Source organism: Botryllus schlosseri, chromosome 16 (genome assembly GCF_051294905.1).
Source record: "Botryllus schlosseri isolate E-star chromosome 16, Bs_hap1, whole genome shotgun sequence".
In the NCBI taxonomy this organism is placed as follows: Eukaryota; Metazoa; Chordata; class Ascidiacea; order Stolidobranchia; family Styelidae; genus Botryllus; species Botryllus schlosseri.
In genome coordinates, this window is record NC_137251.1 from 20,560,268 (window position 1) to 20,587,445 (window position 27,178).

At 41.7% G+C, this 27,178-nt stretch overlaps 1 protein-coding gene and 2 long non-coding RNA genes across 3 annotated transcripts in view; 1 reads left to right on the forward strand and 2 right to left on the reverse strand.

Moving 5' to 3' along the window:
• LOC145459406 (uncharacterized) overlaps nt 1-27,178 on the reverse strand; it is a 261,295-nt gene that overhangs the window by 170,090 nt on the left and 64,027 nt on the right. The window lies entirely within an intron of this gene.
• LOC145459449 (uncharacterized) lies at nt 11,396-13,377 on the forward strand. The gene is made up of 2 exons (XR_013921423.1): nt 11,396-12,318; nt 13,184-13,377. It is a non-coding gene; the product is annotated as an uncharacterized LOC145459449 (long non-coding RNA).
• Nucleotides 22,601-26,773, reverse strand: LOC145459202 (uncharacterized). The gene is made up of 2 exons (XM_080337834.1): nt 25,936-26,773; nt 22,601-23,850 (listed from the first exon to the last, which is right to left on the reverse strand). The coding sequence occupies exons 1-2, from the start codon at nt 26,373-26,375 to the stop codon at nt 23,703-23,705; spliced, it is 588 nt and encodes a 195-aa protein (XP_080193960.1). The 5' UTR covers nt 26,376-26,773; the 3' UTR covers nt 22,601-23,702.

The window sequence follows — 27,178 nt, forward strand, 5'->3', positions numbered from 1 at the left end:
TTTTAAACGAATCACAGCTCTTTGTCAATTTGGCTTGGTGGGGGGATGAGAAACCACCCATTCGTTTTGCCATCATTAAAAGCGGTCAGTAGAAACAGTGCTAAGCAGAATTAGTGAGTATTCACTCAACGTTGGCCCACCGGCAAGCAGCTAGCTAAAACACTTATAGCGACACAAATGGACGCATGTAACCGCAATTACTATATACGGCGAATCGTAATGCTGTGCGACTACGTGTGACGTCACAAATAATCAATGTACGTATGTTGATATACTATGGATTACTAGAAGACAGACATACATTCACGAGAACGCACCCGAAATCAATACATGCGATCGATGTAGGCCTATCGCGTTAAAACACTGATGTGACGTTTGATACCGGCAACGCACTCATTACTTTCAAGACATACAGTCAGATATAATGATACGAATATTCAAGTCTCATTGAAGCAAGAACAAGATCACCGTATGACCTTATCTACAGAAGATACCCGTTCAAACCAATCGAATAAAATCACAAATTTGTGCTGCTGAGAAGCTGATCCAACGCAACGCCTTAAAGTGCATATAGTTGCTGCATTTCCTGATCAACGTTTGCAAAGGGATGGTTTTTTTCAACAATATTAGTGCTTGTACTTGCATATTCTGCATATTACCCTATATCACCATACGTGATCAGATTTGCCTGATGGAAGTGATGACTTCAAAAATTCGCGACATGCAATTGTAAAGTAAATCTTACATAACAATCATGCCACGCGGATAAGACTATTCGTTAGTTTCTCGTAGTTCAACTTCGAGCTAGAGCCCATTGTTATTCACAACTTCGTTACACCATTTTATATCGCCATTCCCACAAGGAATGCGCTATTGAAATGATATCAGTATCGCTCACGCGTACGATATCATTCTAAAAAAAAATCTGTTTCGTGAGGCGCACACGATTGCAAATTCTCATTGCTTCGCAGAGCGCAATATTTACCTTTGCGGGCTGCAGGCTTACCTCGGTTTCAGACTTCAGCGATAGCACTATTTACCCCTGGCAATGTTTCCTCTCATTTTTCTCGAGTCTGAGCGCCTGCGCGGTGCCTTGGACAACAGTGCGCAACGATTAAAAAAAAAGTCATCACTTCGGATTTTTTGTGCGCGGCCAAGATTTTCTGTGCGCGGAGACCGTTTCAGTACTGCGCATTTGCGCACGCGCGCAGCTTAGAGGGAACATTGATTGGAAGTACAGATGCGATAGCAATAATACAAAATGACATTTATCTATCACATGATAGAAAGCTCGAAGACATTGCATTCTATGAAGATCAACAGCAATCTCGCAAATGCATAATGTTGGGAAGAGACAAGATTCTCGCTAAAGACATCGAAAAGAAAACAGCAACCATGGCGGATAGAACTGTTAAAAACATTCAACATGACTCAAGTGATGACTATGTTGTTTTAGCATCTTCTTCATCTTCAAAAGGGTGATAGTTTGAGTTCAAGTTCTGATTATGATGCTGATGTTGGTCTTGGCACCTCGACAGCCATTAAGCTAATGGCACCTAAAAATATTATGAATAATACCCATGTGTCCCAAGCTCTGGATCGATTGCAAATAACAGACAACAAGGCAACAATGCTGATCGGAGCATTTATTACGGCTTGTGGCGGTGACATAGCAATGTTCTCTCTGTCAAGATCTTCGACAAAGAGAGCCAGGGAAACAAATCGTCTTGAAATTTCCAAGGATATTTCAGAAAAATTTGCAGAAAATAAACCTCAACATGTTGCTATTCATTGGGATGGAAAGCTCACAGAGGATAGATTAGGAAATCGGTATGAGGCTCTGTCAATTGTCCTATCTTGTCATCCTCAATACTCAGAAGGAAAACTACTTGGCATTCAAAAGATGCAAAATGCTGCAGGTCAGACGCAAGCAGAAACCACTTTCAACATAATTGAAAGTTGGAATATAAAAGATGCTGTAACAGCTTTGGTTTTTGACACTACAGCAAGCAAAAGCGGCTGGAAGAAGGGTGCGGCAAAGATTCTTGAAGACCTTCTAGGAAGGAAGGTGTTCTACCATGCATGTCGGCACCATGTGTATGAGCTGGTAGTGAAAGACGTTTGGAAATCTTTATTTGGAAAGGCCACAACTGGACCAGAGAATGCATGGTTTGCCCACCTTAAAAGGAACTGGAGCAGTCTTGACAGGGAAGAGCAATTCAAGACTCTGACTATTCCTCTATGTTTTGCTGAACGAGCTGCAATGATAGTTGATAAGTTCAAGCTACTGTTGAACAGAAAAGATTTTTTCACACGGGATGACTACAAGCAATGTGTGACTAATGCTCTTGCTCTTCTCGGTGCAGATGAAGATATACGTCATCACAAACCTGGTGCAGCACACCATGCGAGATGGATGGGTACAATTCTGTATGCTCAAAAGATGTTCATGTGGGCCGACCAATTAGATTACAAATCTGAAGAAGTTGAACTGCTGCGCCGCTTCAATTTATTTTTGGTTCTCTTTTATATCCCTGCGTGGGTGGATTCAAGCATTGGTCGTGATGCAGCTGGTAATGACTTGAGATTCGTTCAGCACATGTTGAGTTATAAGGAATATGATGAGCAAGTTTCCACAGCTGCTTCACGAAAGCTTTTGAAGCACGACTGGTATATTGTTGAGGAAACCGCTGTATACGCCTTGTTTTCACCGACGGAAAGCAAGGAAACCCGGGAAAATATGGCAAAGGCGCTCCTGCAAGTAGAGCGAACTTCCAGTTTCAGAAGGGGCCCACCCTCATTGAATGCAACTATACAGATCAACAAGGACAGTACGTTGTCTGACCTTATTGGGCCCCAGTCGTGGTACATATTTGAAGTTTTTGAATGCTCTGGGGATTGGCTGCGTCAACCGGTTGATGATTGGCACTTTTCAGATTCATTCAATAAAATGAATTGCTACGTTAGTTCTGTCAAAGTCGTTAATGATGCCGCAGAAAGAGGTGTCAAGCTAAGCACAGACTATGCTGCAATCTTGACTGACAATGAACAGCAAAGAGACAGTTTGCTTCAAGCTGTGGAACAGCATAGGAAGATTTTTGGAGACAGCAGGAAGTCTACTCTTATCAAAGGCCAGTGATCTGCAACACTGACCCTGCGATATACTTTTTAATGATGCCTTTTGTAAATAGCATTTTTGCCTTTGTTAAATCTTGAATAAAAAGTGTAATATGCGTTCGTTTTAGAGAGAGACGTCGACTTACCATAACAAGCCATAAGGAGAAATTGACTACTGGTTTGCAATTTATGAGTTACAGTCGTTGTCAACTGGTATGTTTTAGAAGGCTCGAAGGTAGCACGATGCATGCATCTAGTTCATTCTTATCTTAATTGGCCAAGCTCCTGTGCAAGAAGTAACAAAACTGTTATACACAGTGTTCAGGTAGAAAATATATTACTGGATCGTTATGCTGTTGTCGATGGCAGCATTAACAACGTCAATTTACCATATCGCCAATGCCACGAACAGAAATGGCTGCAAACCAACACAACAGAGTAGAACGAAATCGTGACCAGCAATGATCACAAAATCAGTATTTCAGCCAATCAGTAGCTTATTATTACAGGTTCCAACCAATCAAAATTCTAGGTTCGTGATTGCCCGCCCACTTCATCGATTCCCCGCCCACATGCAGACGGCTACTTTCAAACGCTTTGTAAGAAATCTTAACGACGTTCCTGAGAGCTTCTTTCAGGCTTGTTGATGTTTTTAATCAATAATCTATAGAATAAGACATTACAACGCAGCATTTTCGAAATTTTTCAAATTTTGGACAACCCTAATATACATAAGCACATTTTCAAAGCTTCGGGGCATTTATTTGAACATCTTTACAGCCATTGTTATATTTTAACAATAAATAAACTAGAAAGGCTACATCTGGACACCTGTTAAGTGTAAGCTATGTGAAATATATTAATGTTCTCAGTCTAGCCGTCGAAGATTCTAGTTTTCTGACTTCCTACTGCCATGTTGTAACGTCACGAAAATTGCCGATGATTTTTCAGCTTCAATGGCTGATACCGATAATTCTTTCAAAGTGTGATATCGTCCCGATATTATCGGCAAACCGATAAACGGTCGGGCTCCAGTATATTCCATCTATAGACATCTGGTTAGAATACCAGACTTCCTGACACGCATTTGCGAGGAATAAGCATGATATTTCAAGAGTTATTCTCCATCTGGGGACTTGGAAGTACGGAATTATAGCCCCTGAGCTCCATCTCGCATTGCGTAGGGATGGAAGTTTACGCCATTTGATTACTGCTAATCTACTATTTTCTCTGAAAGAGCGGCATGCTCTGCACAGCACATAGATAAACTTAAAATCATCCCTCTATCCTCGGTTTTCTAATATTTTCATCTGAAATCCTGGCTTGATGGATTGTACCAAGTTTTCGTAGTGTTTTACCATATCATCTCCAAATTTGTAGCTGAGAGTTGGATTTGTTGAGGATGTTGGGTTGAAGAACTCTGATATATGCTTTAAGAATCGATAATATTATGTTGGCAAGCAATGTGTTGTGGTTTATGAAAACCCTAGCTCATCATTGCAATTTGCAGTTTCACAACAACACCATTCCGCCGCCAGTATCAACAGATGCTGAGTCACATATGATATGACATTTACAAATTTTCATCATATTCCTCTAATCGGTTTTCTAGACCGCTGAAAATATGTCAAGTTGTTCTACTTTCACCTTTTCGAACAACCAGTTCGATTTGTGTCAAACAAATTGAAATTATACGATCTATACAGTCTACATCTAAAATCGAAATTAATAATTATTTATTTATTAATTATTTAATTTTGACTGTAAGCAAGAAAACGATAGGAATAATTCAATATGAGCGATCAAAATTTACCAATATACTATTTTAAATTTTCGTAATTGGAATTGTGTCAGTTAAATTCAAATCAGTCGGTATATATATTATATATTCTGTATCTACAAAAAGAGCCTATCCTTCATACCGTGAAAACTGGAAAATTTTTGTGCGGGAGGTTTTTGTTTAACCAGTCTTAACTTTTGGTATTTTTGCAATCAGGACACAAAAGTTCATCGTTTGTGACTACAGGCCACTCAAAATTTCGATTTTTTTTCTAGTCATAACCCTAGTGTACACCATTCCTAATAACTATTCCATCATGATATTAGTCATAATATCAAAACGTTGGGAAATTGCCTACTTTTTTAAGATCAAAATGCACGACTTTGCGTTAAACACGAATTTCGTATATTTAACTTTTTGTCAATTTCAATAGACGAATAGGACATCTAAAACGTTATGGCACCCCCTCTGCTTCGTATATCTTCTATATTCTGATATGTATTTTATCATTTTGATTAATGATATTAATGATAATATCAAGAGTTTGAGAAATGGCTTACTTTTGATACATCAAAATGCTCGCAAATTATCGGTTTATCGTAAGATCGCAATAATATCATCCCTGTACTTGGCATGAAGTATTTCCCGACTCTATCGGTTTTCAAACCTTTAATATGGTTTCAAAGATTGGATGCTTCTAGGAAATAGCAATAGAGTGTCTCCAATATTCCCAGATTCCTCCTCGGACGTCGATAAAATTGCACATATGACCGGGATCTAGAAATGAAAATCAGAGAACGCGATCATCCCGAAGCAATGAATAGTGAATGGAGGGAAGTGATATTCGTGCTATTCCAAAACCATGTTGCTAATGATACAAACGGCTCGAAAACTCGCGCCGGGTGAGGAAATCATTGAGCAGACTAGTTAGTATCTTTGCGGTGGAGCTGAGGGCTATCAAAGACATCCTAATCTTGGCGTGTAGCAATTGGGAACCTAACATACAATTGGTAATTTTCGCAGACAGTATAGTAGGGCAGGTAAAGCAGTCTAAAGATCTAAAGACAAAGAATTGAATCAGAATATTCGCCAACAAATCATCCATTTGTCGGCAGGATGGGAAACCGACACGTATGTGTCGATACCCACACACAAGGAATATAAGGAAGCCGTCAATAAACACGCATATGTGATGTATGACACAAAACCACTGCAATCAGGATATGGAGTCGCTGAAAAAAATCTTTCATAAACAAACTCGTTGGAGCCGAAGAGTGAGTTCCAGCTCGATCCAGTTGTATACCGGTCATTCATTGCAGACTAAAACATCACTTGCATAGACTCGGCTTACACGAAAGTAGACTCTGTGCGGAATACAGCGGAGAACTTCGTTCTTTCCTGTAACATATATTCCGGAGAACGGACCCATCTGGGCAGAGCCTCACAACAGTATCGAACCCCTACAAATTGTTGTTCGCCTACCCTTTGTTATATTGACTGTATGGAAGGGACTTGTGGCTTGTGGCCAAGCAATAAACACATATTTGGAACACAAAGCCAGCAGCTATGCAACACTCCTCACACCATATTCTGAGATCCTAAAAAGAGGAAACGTTTTTACTAGTCCCAATGGATGAAGTAGCATTCATTAATACGGGTGATTTTGAAATTTTACAGCTTATATTGAAGGGTTTACTAAGAAAGAAAATATGATTATTTTCCGACTGGAGTCCCGAGAGATTCGTCTCCACGTATAATCGCTTAGTGTTGACCTTTTTTATTTTCTTAGTTAAACGGGCTGTCGAAATCCAGAATTCTTGTCTTATGGCATTTTTTAGTTGTGTCCGTATGATCAACTGACTTTCAAGGCTGTAAAAGACGACGAATTACCCAAAAGGAGAACATTTTGAAGTGCTCGGAGGACATTTCAAATTTCTTAAAAAAGACGGGCTAAAAAGGACATTGGTAACTCTACAAATACCCACCTATTCATACATGTACTATATAATATACGATACTTAAACAATACATGTAATTGTAATGTAATTATTGCTATTAAAGGAACGTTGAAGAAATATTTTGATTCTGGAGAATCGGTGTACAGTATCAATAAAATGATATACAGACATAATACATTGGTGAGTAGGCTATGGGCCAATCAGTATAGGTTCCCAACGTACATTTTCCTGGAGACGTCGTCAATCTCTGTATCACTAATGTAGATCTCCATAAGCTCCTTAAGTGTTTGAAGGTTCGAACATGGTAGATCTTCAACGATGAGAGTTTAAAAGCTAATTTGAGTGACGCAGCGGACAATTATCATACAAAAATTAACATTGCCAGGTAAGTTTGTACACATTCCAAACCAGTATCGACTATGATGTCGGGTATGTCTCCTCAATAAGTCATGGAATCCGTCACCAGTGACAATAATTTATACACAGAATGAATGACATAGTTCCTTACTGAAGTTTCGAATAAACGTTTTGGTATCGGGCCTGCCCGTACATTTGTTGAAAAAAGACTGATAGTGGAGTGTCATTTCATTGCAACGCGATTATTACTTTCGCTTCTATGAGGAAATTTCGTCATTACAGGAATACATTCCTTCCCAGAAATTAATCCATATTGTTTGCAAAGAGGACGCGTAAAATTTTACTACGATACTATCATATTGAAATTTCCCTAATGTATCGAAATTAAACGTGCATATAGTATTTGATATTTGAACTTAGTAGGCCTATGTATGAATCCCACTTAACACTATCGATAAGCATGAGAAACATCATGAGTATTGTGATAATTATTTCAATACTGACACTCCTCTTGAAAAATAAGCGTAAAGCAAAAAGGTCAAAGTAGTTCCTGATAATTATAAAGTAGAAGTCGCGCTGCAATATCAGAATTCGAATATAAATTTCAAAAGCAAATGAATTAACACAGGAGGTCAAGTTTAAATGGTATAGTAAACGCGATGATTCTACACTCGATTACAATAGATGTCATAATTTCAAATTCAGCCGAAGACTACTTCAAGAATAAGTAGTCAATGTTGTAGTCACAAACTACATCCAGTCGACGTGTCGCACTCAATTAGCAGTAGCAGACGGGTGCATCTTCATGACGAATCCAAAATGAGCAATATGTGCAATTTTGAAAGTATATTTAGTTTCCGTGATACAGAGGCTCTTTCGCCCGGTTAACAATATATTTTCATTCCAAAAAGTGACGCGAGCATATCCCAAAAATACGTCCTACTTTATAGAATCAAAATTGTCATAAGTCAGTAGCTTTGGATTAACATGTGTAAGCTATCAGCGCAAGTATTCCGAAAAAAGAGCCATTCGAGTAAGTATTACAACCCAGCAAACACCTAATCTCCGTGGGACATCCGAGCCAGTTCCGAGCCGTGTCCGAGTGTTCTAGTGTCCGCTTGGACAGACGGCAGGCATATACTAGGCTATCCGGGTTTAGAGTTGTCCGTTTCGAATATCCAAGGACATACCTACAGACAAACATTTAGGATAGTCCACTGAAATTCCAAATCAAATATCCTATGGATATCACAATCTGACAGTGTGCGGATATTTTCCCGTTGTCTCAGCTAAAAAGTCAGCATCTCAAGTTCCTATGCTGATAGGTGCCCATATTCCATCCTTTCGAGACATTTTGAGGTGGTTCGAAGGAAAATCACACATTTACACGTTTTTTCGCATGCGCCATGTCGTCAGATAGCGTTTTTCACTCGCATGCGCTCGATCGGTCGGCAAAATGGCGTCTGCGCACATTGAATCTGTATTTCGTTATGAATTGATCAGGATTATGCTTGTCTTGACGGGAATTATATGCTGGTACTGAGGAGTTGATGTATGCTATATTCTCTTTCGGTCTTTTATTTCGAGCATGTAATAAACTTTGCAATTTTTTTACTGCAGTATGGTGTTAAACCGAAGTTCCTGTGCTGAACATCAATGAACAGTGAACACTGAACGGTGAACATTGTTAACAATTGTCGCGGCGCGGGCTTCGTGGATGAGATCGTAAATGCTTTTCTCCTATATGCGCAATGCCTCAGTGCACATAGTCACGTCATTCAAATTTTCATCTGGGAAGTTCGAACTTTGAATGACTGCCAGCGGCGAGAAGCAAGTGTTATCTTCTGAAGTGTCTTATTTATGCACTCAGCGCTTCGCTATTGAAGTAGAGCTATGCATGGTCTAAGGTGTTACTATTTGTTCCTGCGGTGGATAACATTCGCGATCATTTGAAGACGCGCTGAGCTTTTTTCTCCGACGCCATGTGGTCGAGCGGGAATATTACAGATGATTAGCGTTTTTCACCCGCATGCGCAATTGCTCACTGCGCAGTACACACACTCCATGACTCCACGTGATTCAGGCGACCGTCTGGTATGGTTGACTAAGCAGCTCTCATCGCCGGGAAGCATTCTCAACCGCTTGGCGCCATGCACATAGATTGGTGATCAACTTGCTACGTATATAGTCAGTAGACAATCATATGCAATAATGCATACGGTCAGTATGTCAGTTAGTTTGATTATCGCCAGGCATAACAATTCTAATCCAGACAAAGCATATATAAGTGATGGCATGTTGATACTATAACAGCAGTGGTAATCTGTTATTACGTCTTTCTTGACGAAACTTGAATTTAGGAACGGCAAAAAGGTAAGATATACTGTTTCTCGGGGTTATAACATTCCATTGAGCAAGAACGTTATATATGTTGGAGTAATATTTTGTCTGTCTGGTTGGCAATCAACTGTGCTATTTGCCATTAAAACTCTACTTGAGATTTCAATATTGAGATACCTCTATTCGATTCTGCCCAGCCCTACTATATCGTTATGGCTATGAGATTTATTGATAAGAGAATATATAAACGAGAATGGATGAGGAGAAAACGATCTCGAGCTAGATTGGCTGGCGGCACAAAAGGTTCGCGGAATATCGTTCTGCCAGAGAGCTCCTCGTCTAGATTGCTGGTAAAGTTGACTGAATCGAGTGAATCATCGAGTGACGAGTCCTCTGAAGCTGGTTTTAGTGTGGAAGAATGCCTTGAAGTTGAAGGGGACAAGAGTGGTCAATTTGACGATTTTGACTTGTGTAGTTCTTCAACCAAATTGTCACCACCGCCCATGGATAAAATTGATGAATAGTATATAATAGAGAATTGTCTTGTAATACACAAGAAATATGGTACCTTGTTGCTGCGCTCTAAATACATTCAGTATTCTGATACAATTGAAGGGGCACTGCGCTCAAAGATGATGTGGTCTCAAATTGAAGAGAAGAATGAACAAATTTTTTTATCCGCAGCCATTTCCTTAAGAACGCCACCGTAATGGAGCTGTAATTTATTGAAATTTCCCCAGGACCTTCACGCTCTAGCTCCCGCTGCTGCTTAGCTCGCTACGTGGCATGCTGTCTTCATCGTCGCGCTTGCTCGACGCAATAAGGCAGTCGAGCAGAGAATGAACTTTCGACATCATTCCTTCATAAAGATCTGTTTACAACTATATAAAATTCGTATTCTACGTGACTGCCTCTGCGTCGAGCAAGTGCGACGGTGAAGACATCGTGCCATGTGACGAGTTAAGCAGCCGCGGCAGCTGAGCCGTGAAGGTCTTGTGAAAATTTCAATTAATTGCAGCTCCATTACGGGGGCGTTCTGAAGGAAATGGCCAAAAATTTTTGTTGGTTTTGCCCTTCAAACTTCCCCACATCTGTCTTATGACACTGCAATGATGTGTTAACTTGTCTTAATTTTTCAGGTAAAAGCAATGACTCCCGTCGGGAGGCACTCTCTAAATGACTCTGTGAGAAAATTATATAGAAGAGTTGCAACTGCTGAAGTTTGGAGTAAGTTCTGTGTGAAGGGCAGAAATGAAAAGAAAATGGCTTTGTGTGAACTCAGTTTATACCAAATCATATATCGTAAGTTGAACATATTTGCTGTCTCTAAATCAGTGGTTCGCAACCTTTTTCGATGGCAGGGCCAAATTTAGAATTTCAGAGTACGGCCGGGGCCGCACGAATACCAGGGCAATGAAAGGAACCCAAAATATAGTCACCAAAATATGAAAATTGGCATTGTTCCGATCATTCGCTTGACGCCATTGGCCATTGTGTTGCCGCGCTCACATTGTTCAGAACAATCCACCATTGCTGGCTATTTCGGAGTAGTTTTATTGCCCTGGGGAGAATTCGATAATTCAAAATAAAATATGTCAATAAGATCGGGAATTGCATATATATTGCTATTAATTACTTGTCCTCTCTGCTCACGTAATCAGATTTACCGGTAGAGCTGAGTGAGTTGTCTTGGAAATTGTAGGGCCCGTAAATAATAATTGAACATATTCGGACGGGCGGAGCCGTTGGTACGACTTTGTTACATGATGTTATTTTTTATTTCGTGACCATCAGTCTGCTGTATCGATAAATATAGAATTGCCCGAACGCACTAAACAAGATGCACACGATTTCGAATAAATAGTTCTTCACTGGCACATAATTCTTCCCTGCGGGATGGTAGCCTATTTGTTTCGCGACGTTCAGATTGCCAAGACCGGAACATTCGGCGCCAGTCATTTTGGCGCCTATGGAATATACCCATATGTATTTTGAATATACATAACGAAGTTTTCGGTCAGCATTAGGGCAGTCCTTTTCGGCCAAGGTTTTTTCGCTGCCGATTGTTCTAGCACACTTATTGGAGTCGCATGTTACATGGCCTAAAACTTTATATGTCTTCGTGCGGCGCGGTAATGGCTAACGCAAATATGGCCACTTCTATAAATCTTGCATATTTTATCTTGGTCGAAAAGTACCTAATAATTGAGGTACTTGAAAAGTTGAAATCGTGTGCTGCGCGAAAAATCATTTAAAAAGTTGCATAAAATTTCATAAAATACTCCATATAATTAATGCTAATTCACTTGATAATTTTGGACCCCCTTCGTGCTCGCTCCCCCCAATTGGGGGAGGGGGCTTGGGATGCTGCTGTTACGGTCCTGTCAATATCTCTACCTATATCTATAGGTACTGCCCGTTCAACTGGAAAGTTAGGGCACATTGCATTGAAACTGCAGTGACGTAATCTTAGCAGTCTACTCAGAACTCCCGACTCCAAGCCAAGCAAGAGTATTTTATAGACATATATTTTTTTCATAGATCGATTTCTCAATATTTTTGTGGGGGCCACAAGAACGCTAGCTGGGGCCGCATGAGGCCCTCAGGGCCGCGGTTGGGAATCACTGCTCTGAATTGTTTGACACTATCTCAAATTTAGGGGCTTGCTGCAATATTCACCAGACTGTTCTGGAAAAAGATTATGAAGACGCGGTGTGATCTGTGCTGCGTCATGCACCTGCACAATTCCAAACGCAGCAATCTAAGGTAAATAACATATGATTGTGTGAAAATATGGGATGTGGACGGAGATCATCGTTAGTGTTGAACCATACTATGCTGCTTAGGCTTCCGAGTGTAGCATATCTATTTTGTCAATGCCGCTGATGCGGACGATGATTCCTAATTTGCATTAGAATTATAGCTACACAATGTTTTATGAATTTGATTTGCAAAAGACTCTCGGTCTTACAGTCACTAATTCTGTTATATTTACCATAATGTCTTATTCAGTAATTTGTAATGTGTGTATCAAGCAGTGTTGGGGTCAAGTCGCTGCATTCGAGTCGCGAGTCATTGCACATTTTGACTTCAGTCAAGTCAATTGATTTCCTAAGGTGACTGGAGTCAAGTCGATTCACTTGATTTTTAGAGGTGACTTGGGTCAAGTCAAAATTCGAGTCCAGTTGGTTTTCGAAGTATGAGCATGAATCATTGCATTTTGCCAGCTGCTTGAAATACAAATTGAGTGGTCATTGATTTTGAATCAATGAACGAATATAGAGGTACGCAAGAAGGTGCTTTACCGCGCATGATCATTTGATGATTGGTCGCTCTCACGGGTTACACCAGCGTTTCGCAAACAATCCAAACATCAAGATACAGTGATCTTTATTGACACCGATTACTTGATGACTTGAAATTGACCCGTAAATTTTACTGTGAGTCACAAGTCAATCCACATTTCTGATGCGCCAAGTCAAGTCATTTTTAGCAAAGTCACTCGAGTCGAGTCATACGAAAAAGGTGACTCGAGTCATCCCAACACTGGTATCAAAGTGTTAGGAATATGATAGCATTTTAAAGTATTATTTCATATTCGCTGAAATTCATTTCTCTATTAATATTTTAGATGGAGAATACAAAGAAAGACAGTATCTTGTCGCAACCTTGCCCTCACGATGGTGAAGATACGTGGTAATAAAGGCGTACACTGTTGTTTTAAAGTGTATCAAGTTCCAGCTGTTTGACCTGCCTTTTCTTCCAATGTTGCACACATTTTGTGCTATTTCGTTGATTGTAATATAATTTCCGGAAACTGGATAATCGATCGTGTAGTGTGTCTCATCCTGGTGATGGTAGGGGTAACTGTGGATAAGGCACACTGTCTAATTATGTGTTGCGAGTGTCAGATTAGGTCACATATTAGATCGTTTGGTTAGTCCCGACTTTCTCCCTCCTCTGGCCTGGGAGCGATTTCACGGACAGTCACTGACCAGTCACTGAACGTCAAGGGGAGTCCACACCTCCAGTCCGAGTGAACAGTCTAAGGATAGGTCTGGGAATTTTGATGTTACATCCATGGGCTATGTGTGGACCATCAAATGTTTGCTGGGAATAATAAAAACCGACTTCAGTACTTCGCAACTACTAAATGTAGCCTACTTCTCTGCTGAGCACCTCTGTTAATCAATGAATGATTGTTCTGAGAACGTATTTAAGAAAATAGTTGGGATGGTGTGAACCTCTGAAAGGTTAAGGTTCGTGTGAACACGAGCCTTTGTGAAAGGTTCTGTGTGAACGCGAACGTGAACCTCATGACGTCATATTGATAATTCCAATCCTACATTTCAGTGAAGTGATAGCCTATATTATTGTATACGATACCTAGTATCTACTCGGGCCACATATCGCCACTATTCTGAAGTACATATTGACGGTTTAAACGTTGCCAAATGTATGAATTGTGGCAATCGATATAACAATCCCATAAAACCTATATCTGCCGTCGCTTTGCCAACAATATCGTCGAGGAATTGCAAGGGAATATAAGCTTATAACGGAATATACGCCTTAGCGGTATAGGCCAGACCGGAGAATGTATTCGGCGTCTGAGTATTGCATCGTTGATATTGAGCAGAGTGTAAAACGGGACTCTACTTGCTACCGATATTACCCCATTAACAAGTTTTACAGCAGTATGGCCAATAACCCAATGGCACGGATTTTGTTTTAATGATACAGCAAACATATGAAGTCAAGATTGACCCCATACACATGCTAGATTGTTTACATCAGACCAGGGTTATCCCTGCATCAGACAACGATATCAATTCCATTGATTGGTTGAATGAGCATCATTCGCTGACCAAATGTAGTGTAGAGGCCTTTGTTCAGATAGGAAGTTTATTCACTCAGTCGTACTCAACAATCCAGCAGCGACGAGACCAAACACAAAGAGACACGCCTAGCATGAAATCACTAGAGCATCACAAGGGCGCCAACCCAGATAGGGGGCGCACGAGGGCTGCCACATCACCCTCCCATCAATTTTGAGAGGTGCTACTCAAGTAGACTCTCACAACAAAATACAAGCAATAACCAAGCAACAAGCATTAAGTGAAAAAAAACTTTCACATAACATAGTCATTAAACCGTGAGGGCATTTGTCTGCTACGGCCGGGCAGGACGCTCGGTATCTCTTCCGACACAGCGATGTCGGTCTCACCGACTGAATCGTCCTCCAGAGCTGGAAGCGAGTCAACATCATCCACGTAAGGATGTAAATTATCCACATGCACAATGCGATATCGTTCGGAGTTCACATGTTTTATCCGATAGAGGAATTGTTCAATTCTCTCTGACACTAGCCATGGGCCTGTCCAACCCGACCTCAGTTTTGACTTTGCTGGTGGATGGAAGTACCAGCACAAACTACCAGTTTCCAAAATCAAGGGTTTAACAGATGGATCGAAGTTTCTGGACTGGCGGATAGCAGACTTACTCAGTTGCCCACGGGCATACGCAAAAGCATCAGTACTAGCAATGTCAAACCACTTGACAAACTCAGTATAACAACGATAGGCAGTGTTACGTGGTGGTTTACCGAACATAATATCAACAGGAAGGGATATCTCTCTTCCTAAAAACAAACGATTAGGGGTATAACCAGTGGATGCATGCACTGATGACCTGTAAGCCATGGATAAATAAGGTAAATGTTCATCCCAGTTGTCTTGGGCACTGTTCACAAAACTTTTGAGCATTTGCAGATAAACCCGGTTGTTCCTTTCTGTGAGCCCATCTGATCGAGGGTGATAGGGAGTAGTGCGAGTTTTCTCAATATCAAATAGCATACACATTTGCTTAAAAAGGTCAGATTCAAATTGTACACCCTGGTCCGTATGGATTATAGACGGCGCACCAAATCTGGTGAAAATTTCAGTCACAAGTACATCTGCAGCAGAAGCAGCCAACAAGTTTTTCAACCAGCCAACAAGTTTTTATGTAGTCAGTACATACCATAATGTACTTATAACCCGACTCCGTCTCATTCAAGGGACCCATGAAATCAATAGAAATTCTGTCAAATGGCTCAGCACATAACATTTGTTGCAAATTAGCCTTGTGACCACCATGAGGAGTTTTCGATTTGGTACACACAGAACAGTATTTAATCCAACTTTCAACATCACGTTTCATTCCAGGCCAATACACCCTATCTCTCAATTTCTTATAAGTACGATCACGGCCCAAATGACCTGCTGTACGCAATGCATGGAACTGGTGAAAAATATCCTTACGAACCGAAAGGGGCAGGACTAATTGAAATATTGGTTTACCCCCTGGATTAGAATGCACAAATTCACGATAAAGTACCCCATTTCGCAGACTGATGAGTCGCCATTGCGAACACAAGTCCCGGACCAGTTTTGGCTGGAACAGAAGTTCAGTCCCAGAAGGTCTACAATCTCTTGTTTCCTTCATTGAAATGACTGTTTTCAAGTCCTTGTCTTTCATCTGCAGCTCCTTCAAATTTTCTTCAGTGTATGACTGCAACCAGTTTGACAAATCTGGTCCTGTAGATGCAGATTCTTCAGCAACCTGCCCCAAACTCCCTACAATCACCGCAGCACATATTGTTGCTGGAGGTTCCGCAAAATCACAACAGTCCAAGCATTCCTCTCGCTCACAGCGTCTACGGTACTTCCTGGAGAGACCATCAGCATTCCCATGCAACACGCCTGGACGATGTTCCACCGTATAATCATAGCTGCTCAGAAACGCAATCCACCTTGCCACCAAAGGCCCATGGGGTTCGCTCGAAGTGAGAAGCCAACGCAACGAAGAATGATCAGTCCTCAGAGTAAATGGTCTCCCCCAAAGGTAATGCCTGAAATGCTCAATTGCCCATCTTGCAGCATAAAGCTCTCGATATGTAGCACAGTAATTCCTCTGTGATTTGTTAAGAGTAGTACTTGCATAAGCGATTACCCTCTCAAGACCCTCTTGCTTCTGAGAGAGAACCGCACCCACACCAAAAGCGCTGCAATCAGTGTCAAGAATGAACACTTCACCATCTTCACGTGGGTAAGACAGTATCGGAGATTTCGTCAATAACTCCTTCAAGGTGTCAAACGCATTTTGGCATTGATCGTCCCAGTTAAAAGGCACATTCTTCATTGTCAGATGTGTCAGTGGGTAAGCGATGGACGCGAATGACTTCACATACTGCCGATAGTAGTTTGCGGTGCCTAGGAAAGCTTGGAGATCTTTCAACTTCCCAGGAACCGGCCAGTCACGAATCGACGATATCTTTGTCTCACTGCAGCTAACCCCTTTGTCTGAAATTTCATGGCCAAGATATTCCACACGTCTTTGAAACAACCTGCACTTAGTTGGTTTGAACTTCAGTCCCGCCGTGCGTATCCTGGAGAAAACGTGTCGGAGGTTCTCCATTTCGTGCTCAAACGTTTTTCCAAAAACCATCACATCATCCAGGAAAACCAGGGCTCGCGACCATAATACATCAGCAAGAACTTTCTCCATCAATCTCTGAAACAGAGCTGGCGAATTTGCCAATCCCATGGGAAGTACAGTAAATTGGTAATGGTTATGACCTGGAACACTGAAGGCTGTTTTGGGGCGATCCTTAGGATCTATTGTGACTTGGAAAAAACCGCTTGCCAAGTCCAAACATGAAAACCACGAGGCGCCTCCCAACGAATCGAGAATATCTTCTATTCGAGGTAACGAGTACGCATCTTTGACCGTCACGCTATTAAGTTTTCTGTAATCCAGAACAATTCTCCAAGAACCATCTTTTTTAGGAACCAGCATAATAGGTGCATTGAAAGGTGAATCAGACTCCTCTATCACGTTCTGTGCTCTCAGCTTTTCCACTTCTTGAATAGCCAACTTGCGTTTCTCCCAGCCCATGCGCCGAGGACGTACCTTGACAGGCTGCTCTGTGGTGAGAGTGATTCTATGTTGCAAAACTTGCGTCTGTCCGAGTTTCCCATCCGGCCCAATGAAAACATCCTGGAATTCAGTCAAGAGATCCCGCACTGCCGACTGCTGCTCCCCCGTTAAGTCCTGAACCCCATCTAACATGGAACTCAGATGACCTGGAAATACGCCCGTTTGCGATTTCGATTCTTCACCTAAACAGGACTTCGCTTCACCCGGGGGCACCTCTTCATCTTCACTCTTCCTTATACTGGCAATGCCGGAAACTCTTCCATGTACATCCTGGAAGTTGTCTGCAGGGCAAATCATGCCAACAAAAGTGCCAGAGGGTATCTCAACCACACGATCTGAATCATTCACAACCAGAACTGGCACCAAGCATTCTGATGCGGTAACGAAAGCAGGACACACATACACTCCCGACTTATTCTGTGCCCACAAAAAATCCCTGACTGGCTCAACTACAGCCGTAACTCCCTTAACATCCACTGGCCAAGGGTGGTTATTCTCTCCAGTCACACATAATTGACTGTGAGCGGGGACCGAAATTGATTCCCTAATGCTTATACGGCTGCACGTGACATTATTGGAACTCATTAATTGAACCGAGTCATCACCCACTTGCATTACTCCACGTCTGGCATACAAGGTGACATCAAAATCCTTCAGAGCATCCATACCCAAAATACCAATTTCCGCTCCGAGCTCAGCCACAAACACTCGCATCCTCACACAAACTTCATTTATACACATCTTGAGTGTGCAACTTCCATGCACTACTAGGGGTCTGCCATTAGCCACTTTAAATCGATTGTCCTCCGGACTCGATTCTAGCTCACCGACATCAATAAACTGCCGTAACCCAACATCTATGAATGTTACCGGACTACCGGTATCTACCAAAAATTTATAATCTGCCCGGGCAATACTAACAAGTGTGTACCAGTTGGTTGAAACATTGAGGGAGCAAATCAAGTTATCAAGATCATCATCTATTGTATTACAAGCGGGGTTACTGGTTTCGCACCCCGCTACTGCGAGTTTAAACGACCGTTCCAATTTCCATTATTATCCATAGTTGGCTGTGGTTGAGGGAAATATTGTGTTGGCCCATTGGGTCCATGCTGCCATGAACTATTCTGATTGGAATATTGACATTGATAATCATAGTGCCCTGCATTACGACAAAGTGGACAAAAGGGTGCCCTACAGAAACGTGCAGAATGACCAGACTTGCCACACCTGAAGCATTTACCAAAGAATTTTGACTTGGGACTTTCATGGTTTCTAATTGGTGAATTCGGACGACTCGCATTATTGTCTGGGACACGATTTTTATTAAATAACTCAGTCAACTCATTTCTCAAGGACTTAATCTGGTTTTGCAATTCCCCAATACATTCATCACATTCTGATTTTGAGTTCAAGTCAGCCTTGCGAGTAGAGTTATTAACCACTGCCACAAAAGGTTTTATTGTGCCCGCATTGGCCCCATGAGTAGCAGCCATGGACTCATAGTTTTCAGCAGCACGAACTAACTCCTCTAAACTGTCACTCTCACGCACAGCAAGCATACAACACAGTGTGACATCAGAGAACCCTTGACAAAATTGTTGACGTACCAGTAACTCTGCAGCATTACCGTTTATCATCTTGTAGCCTTTACGTACCAGTTCTCGGAGAGCAGCAGCAAATGCAGCAGGGGTTTCATTCGGCTTTTTCCTTCGGCTGTTGAACTTAGTTCTCGAGTTTTGTCCCGATTGCTCCTTTCCAAAACGTTTTCTGAGGTGCTCCACTATTATGTCGAAGTTTTGGGAATCCTCGGCGGAAACCTCCTTGGCGTACTTCAGCGCGGGACCTTCCAGACTGCAGCCAAAATATGAAAGAATTTCACGTACACCCCAAGATGGGTTGCAGCCAACAACATAATCAAAGTGGCTTAGATGGTCTTCTAACGTAACATCCGTTGTTCCACTGAACTTATTAGGTAGAACATTTGGCGTTTTCGATTCCAGATGAATAGGCTTACCAGGCACTGGTATTTCAGTTGATTTCTTGCTGCTCGAAACTATTGGACCGTCGGAATTAATACTATCCGGAGCTGAAACACATGGACGATCAACACTGCCCTTGTCAGAACCAGTCTGTTCCGGTACAGTACGTTGCATTTCTCTAATTAATGAAACAACCCTGGTCTCCCACGCCTGCATTTTTCGGTCGATCATCTCTTCTACTGCAAGTAGAATTTTTTCCGAGATGCGCTCAATCTGTCCCGATACTCTACTTTCGGTGTTCGTCATTCTCACCTCGAGGTATTCAATTTTCGTTCGCAGCACGTCTAGTTGATGCAACTCGATCTCTTCTTCTATCTGTCTGGCCTCGGAAATTAACGACTGAGGTGAACTATCCATTCTGGTCCTGGCGTGCTCGCCAATGTAGAGGCCTTTGTTCAGATAGGAAGTTTATTCACTCAGTCGTACTCAACAATCCAGCAGCGACGAGACCAAACACAAAGAGACACGCCTAGCATGAAATCACTAGAGCATCACAAGGGCGCCAACCCAGATAGGGGGCGCACGAGGGCTGCCACAGTAGTGTATTTCTCTCTTGGTGTTGTGTCATTGCAGGTCAAGCTCACAGCAGAAAGTCACTAGATATTCATAAACGGAAAGTTGGATATGGCGAGCAAATTTTTGTAACAAAGCAAGTAAAATTTATTTGAGATTGTCCAGGTGCATGCTCGTCTAGTGTTGATTTTATTTTACGGTGCCAGGGTCGTGCATAGAGTGACCCGCAGTTAAAATGCAATAAATTTCAACCATAGATGTTATAATGAAGCGAAAATTGTAATATATGAAAAAGGTTCACAGTGCAGAACCTACCAAGGTTCGTTTGTGAACGTGAACCTCAAAATTTCTGAGGTTCACACACAGAACACGAATGTGAACCTCACGTTCACACCATCCCTGTAAAATAGCTTTAAAATACTCGTGTACCATATTAATAGTCACGATAACTCCCGGAGTTGATCAATAGATCGTCTCATCTGCCGGAGCTCTTCACAATCATCAGCGTAAGGTGAATTTCAAAGCTATATTACGTGGTTGCTAATCATCTAATCATTGTCTAATCCAGTGGCGGCTCGTGACAATATCGGGTGGTGGGGAAAGGGCTGAAAGCGACTTTTTATCAAGATGACGTCACAATGACGTTTTCCAACGTAAACAAGTAACTTAATGATGTTACGGTAACATGAATTTCCCGACAACAGTGATTTTAACGTATGTGCCACGAGAGGTCTGCCGGTGAGCTGTGACTTGAAGTGTGGTAACTGCGTAAACGGCGTACGGAACAAAGATTCAACGCGGTTCATGTTCGCACTAGACCTGACTAATTATCTGCAGAAATGGAAATGACTATAACTCGAGAGATTGCGTAAGCCTAATTGGAAAGGTCAACGAGTTCGGACACATACCCAATTGTTATCTCATACATTGGGCATGTCATATTGAATCCAAAACATCATTCTGAAGAACCAAGAATAGCAGTCTCGGAAACTCGGTCTCGGTACAGCATAGGAGATTTTGGCCTTGAAACTGGAGTCTGTAACACGACACATATGGTTTTATTACTGTCTATAGGTCTGCTGCGAAATCGCCTTTGGAAAATATATTACCGAATATATACGTGGGTGAAAGCCGTACACTGTTACATGACATCATCGAGTAGTAGCCTCATGGCCCTTTTCGGTATGGTACACTGTCAAAATAATGCAAACAGACCGAATTTTGCGTAAAATTTACTGAGGAATAGGCTGATCAAGTGATCAGCTGTTAGCCGACATCGAAAACGAAATAGCTATCGCGCTTGACAGGGGGTTGCAAGCAAATGGCTTGAAGGCCACAATTTCACGGTGAAATTGACATTGGAGAATATAATATCAAAGTAAATATTTGAATGCAAATGAGAATGATATCATCATCTCGTCACCTATCTCAGTATGGAACACAGTTAACGTTACCACAGATACACCGGCTTTTGCGCGAAATCCGCAATGCGTTGTAGGCTGAAGTGTCAGATCTGAGCACATCTCTACCATATTCGATATTGAAACGAAATTACTGCCCTAATCATTGAGTGTCAACCTTGAGACTTGGCACAGCGTTCGATACTAAAATCAAAACACACCGTGCAAAATCTCATGACAGATCTATGTAAGGAGCATCGTTAAAATCAATAGAGACCAATACCGGCTTTGCGTAAAATCTGTTAGCGATAAATGACGAGTCAGCTCTCACTCGACTTAAGGAAACGAAATTACCACTAACATAGTTCAGTGACAAACTTAAAACTTGGTACAGCGTTCGATACTAACATTAAGACTTACCGTGCCAAATGTCATAACCGATCTCAGTATTGAACATCGTCAAAATCAATGGATACCAATACCGGCTTTCGAGAAAAATCTGTTTGCGATACATGACGGATCAGCACACACTCAACTTCGGAAACGGATTTACTACCCTAAACTTTAAGTAGAAACCCTGAAACTTCGGGCAATGTTAAATACCACCATCACGACATGACATACCAAGTTTCAAGAGTTTTCATGGTGTGAAACACCATCAAAATCGACCTATACCAGCAAAGGTCGACTAAACGCATATGACGGTAACCGAGTTCAGATATAGATACGATTGTTACATCACACCTTAGGGGCACAGACCTATTGAGCCCCGGTTGCTCGGTAATTTTATGAATAGGAGAGAGTAAATCACCGTTTCTTTATTGTGCGCGGCTTTGAGAGAATAGACAGTCAAAGCTTGTTATGAGCGCAACCGGGGCAAGCCCCGGCTAGGCATTCGCAAAGCGAAAACACAGAAGAGGATTCGATTTTCGCAGAGACTTCGCTATATATGGGCATTTACAAGCGAAAGGACAAGAAGAATACGATTTTCGCTGTGATTTCGGTATATATAGATTGTTGTGCGTCTATAAATGGTAAAGAATTGTTACTGAACAGAATTTTAGGTTGGGCAATGCCCCAGTTGCCCTATAGGACGAGCCGCCACTGGTCTAATGTTTCCCTAATTTTTTAAGTAGTCTTAAAATAAACCACGTCAGGAGGTGGCGTAAGTGCTGGTTGAGACAATCAATTGGGGAGCTTGGTGTAAGTAAACCTGGTACCTGTGCGCTTTGATTGCCTCTAGACATAAGGATAGAAATTGAGGATAGATACATGGGTGTTCAGTGTAATTTCAAAACCAGAGCAGCAAGGTAACAAACTTTCAATGGAGTCAAAAATTTGCTCTAGCCTGCTGTCGCACACAGTGACCAGAGCCGACTATCGAATTTGGTCACGACTCGATGTAACACCATTCATATTTTCACAAAATATTTCAAACCATTTCAATTCTCTAGCGAATGTCCGGTGAACTCCAACAATACCGATTATTGAGTGGATGCGATACGGTATTATGAGGTAAGGCTGGCTAGTGATTCGATTCTGAACCGAGTATTAGACGTCAAGTCGAGTGTCACTCGTTGTTGCGTCACATGTGAATGGATGACGTGGAAAGATTCACCGTTTATACGACCAACAATGCTGTGAGTTGATCACGACTCAAAAGATATGTCATTTCCATTAACATGTGTGACTTTGTACCGCCTGTTTCCAGAGCTGTGATACGAGAAATAGAAGTTGTATGGCTTCCATCGTGGAAAATAGCATTAGAACTATAATTCATGTTGATAAATAAACTCTTAGTATTGATGAGCGCATCATTTCAGCACGCGGAACATCATCTTTCCTTACTCGACTAGGATCATTAAAATTAATATTCGATTTGCATTCGAGTACTCAAACCCCTGCGCCAAACCATATGATAAATAGCGATGTCATGAGTCTGCAGATGTTTTGTTGGCAGCCGCTTTAAATTTGTTCCTCTTCATCTCTTCTTCTGCTTCAGTCAAGAGTTCTGTGTCTAGATTTTCTTTCCCCGCTTTCTTCCGAGCCACGAACATGCTGGTCGGTCGCTGCCCAATGAAATCCCAAACCTTTTTGGCCAATTCCTCGTTTTCCTGCTTCTGATTTTGAATGCGGAGTCGCAGCAAGAAAGCTTTCTCGTTCGATTCGATGCGGGACTTGACCACGGACAACCGCGAACGGCTTCCCATCCCGACTATCTCGCTGATATTGTGGGACTGAGATTCTTCCCGTTCGCCGATATGTCTTGGGCTGCCTCGGTCGACTTTTGGTGGCGAGAGAATTGTACTGACTTTTTTCGGGCGGGTTTCTTGTCTGCGAACATCCCCTTGTCCGTGCGTGATCTACGCAATAAAGTACAGTACACTTGTAAGTAGTAGTTTTGAGACGCTTGGCGACACAGAACCGCAATATACAATCGAATATTATATTCATTTTTTACTAGTTGCTGACGATTACCACGGACGAGTGTCAGCCGAAAATAGCCAAGTTTGTTTTAATATTAATCTACTATTTAATTGTACAAGTAACAGTAAATATTTAATTTTATTTGAATATTATATGAACATTCCAACTGAAGAACCTCTAGCTTTTTGATGCGAGAACCCGTGATCACATGCGTAAGTGGGACCAAACATGGTCACTACAACAGTATATGCCCAATGCAAGGTGTGATACATCAGTGACGTGGGGCCAGGGGGTGAAATAGAACATTTTCCTCCCAAAATTAGCCGATTCGCATATTTAATATTCGGAAATGAAGCTCGAAGCGAAAGGTACGGCACATACGGGCCAAGCCTCACCATTGATACCGCAATTCATCGTAAATAGCATAGAATCGATAATAACTGATAATTATCGAATGTAACTGTCACACTGATACCAAAATCTAAATACTGACCGACTTCTCAATTTTTAAAGTGTTCGGCGGAACATATAACGTTGCGCTACACACCTACATTTTATCGCCGGAACCAGAAAGGGACTTACAAATCAAGAACGTGGACAGCTATGGTGTAGTTTGTAATTCGAGTTTGTAATTATGGATTCCACTTCCACGGCTGTTTACTTCGCGACATAGATCAGGAAGACAATATGTATTTGATAACTGCATTGTCATCGCCACGTCTGTTATTCTCTTTGATCAATCCACGTATAGTGCAATCCAAGGTTTCGAGTCGGATACATCGAATCCGCGAGTGATATTGGTCGCCGACGCGACAGTAACTTGAATTCGGGGATTTTGAAAAGGAGGGTCCGAGCCGCTAAACATGACGACGGCATTATCTTTACCTCTCAACGACATGTTAACACGGTCATGCTTGAGATGATTTCTCTGGTTGTGATGAAAATTTCCTAACAAATTGCTGCAATAATGATCAATTTAGTGCAAGAATAATTGTTTGGCAAAGAGTCATATTTTATACGCAAAAGAGCCATATATGGCTCGCAAGCCATAGGTTCCCGACTGCTGCTTTATATTGACACCACGGAGTTAAGCTAGAGCAGTGGTTCCCAACCTTTTTGTTGTCAAGGACACCTTTAGATAATTTATTAATTCTGCGGATCGCTGCCTAGATTTCGCCTGAAATTGAATTAAAATATTATTGACCATTGGAATATTTATTCTACTCAAGTACTGTGGGCTAGTGTGTCGAATTGTTGCCGCGGTTGCTGAAATAAGAAAGAACTAACAACAGAACGAACGATCGAACGAAAGAAAAAAACTTAAACTAAATGCACCATTGGCACAAAATTAAAAAAATAATAATAATACTAAAATATAGAAACTAGAAGGGAGTTGGAAAATATATAAATAAAGGCAAGATAGGCCATGCCGAAACTTTCGCAGCGTGAGCAAATTTGAATAGAAGGCTGTGGCCTGTTGCTGTCTTTCTTGAACTAAACCGCGTGCTTTCTATTTCGTTGTAGCCGAGCCAATCCTGATTTCATTTTAATTGGCATGGTGGATGCAGTATTGTAGCGTAAGGTCAATGTACGTACGCATCGTAGGTAACAGCATAGTTATGCACACCGGTACAGGTAATTCTGGTATGCTTGAGCTTGACACATGTACATTTAAAGAGAGAAATTAAAGTAAAATGATCGCTTTTCGTTTTCTTTTTTCAAAATTCCGTAAGGTAATCACGGACCCACAAGGGGTAAGTGGACCCCATGTTGCAAACCACCGAGCTAGAGTGTAAAGTAACACTCGTTTAAATCTTTTACCTGCAGTTGAATACTGTGGACTTCCGTTCAAGATGATTGCTACAATTTTTTATCCTTTTACCACATCATATTTACAGATCAGTACACCTTTCAATCGAAGGGTCGCATATTATATTGCTGTTTAACCGGTGCGCCAAAGCGTAAAGCTCAGCAGTCAGGACTGTGAATCATTTGCAGGATCAATTGGCTAATATACTTACGTTTTGGATTGAGACGTAATCTGTACGTTGTTGAAGCCAGGCCTCAACTGTGAATGGATGCTGAAACCCGTGACTGGAACAGTCAGAGTCTCTGGTTGTTTGGGACTATAAGCAGCTGCGTCATCAGATTTGGCGACTTGCTTAAAGCCAGCATGTTCGTCTAGGAAGGTGACTACTCCAGATGTCATGAGCATCGCAGCCTCTGATTCGTCACTGAGACGTCGCGTACGCTTTATTACGCTGGGTACGGGTTTGCGGAGGATTAAGTCAGGAACCGTCTGGGGTCGTATGGACGGATTTTCAGTCACGGTCAATTCATAGGAGACGTCTTCTGGATTCGAATTGCCGTTTATGTCGCGAGAGTCTGATATGGTCGACCCGTCCTCTTCGCCCGACTTGAAATCCGGAAGAATCCGGCGTCTTTGCGACAGTCTGTTCATCCGGGAATAAACTCCGCGGGGGCGTTGATGAGACCGTTGGCGAACAGTTCACCTTCGATATCGTTGGCAAAGGTATTCTCTAGGTGTTGCGGCAGACCCTTCTTTGCTTTACCTGCAGAATTAGCATCATTAAGTAAGGATCAGTATGACAATACTGAGTGCGTGAGTGATCCGGTTATGAAGAGAGAATTAGGCTTCGAATCGAGTACTTAACTATCACATATGATGGCGTCGCCACAGTCCCAACGATGCAGAAAGCTCAAGTATGTACCTTTTATGCGACCTCAAAGAATACAATGGCAGTTCTACATCACATTAAAGATGATTTGGTAAATGACCAACGAATTTTGAAATCGGTGGATAAAATAATACGTCCAATATCTGCAAAGGTGACAAAAGTGGACAGGCGTCGTGCGTAATCTGAAGGTCGGAGATGTAGTTTGTATATCAAAAGAAAATCGTATCCACGGAAACTTGGCGGAGTCGAATCCGTATAATCTCCAGAAAATGGGTTGGTCTGAAAAGCCAGGATACTCGAGGGATGAACAGACTCTATAACTATCGGAAAGCCCACATGGAAAGGTCAATACACAAACTCATATCACTAGTTGCAGCAGACTCTCAGTCGGTTAAAACATAACGGTATAGTCGTTCTATTGAAACGTATTAAGTGTTGCGTTTACTTGGTATGGTGATAGTGGATGAATATTTTGTTAATTATGTATGCTTATCGTACGTATACGTGTCCATAGTAGTAGTTGGTGGTGTTGTTGTTGTCTGTGGATATGCATGGTGTTTGTCGA

Coding starts and splice junctions, on each gene's coding strand:
- LOC145459202 (XM_080337834.1), bottom strand. CDS start 26,375: ATGAACAGACTGTCGCAAAGACGCCGGATTCTTCCGGATTTCAAGTCG. Junction 23,851..25,935: donor ATTACGTCTCAATCCAAAAC/GTAAGTATATTA, acceptor TTTATTGCGTAG/ATCACGCACGGACAAGGGGA.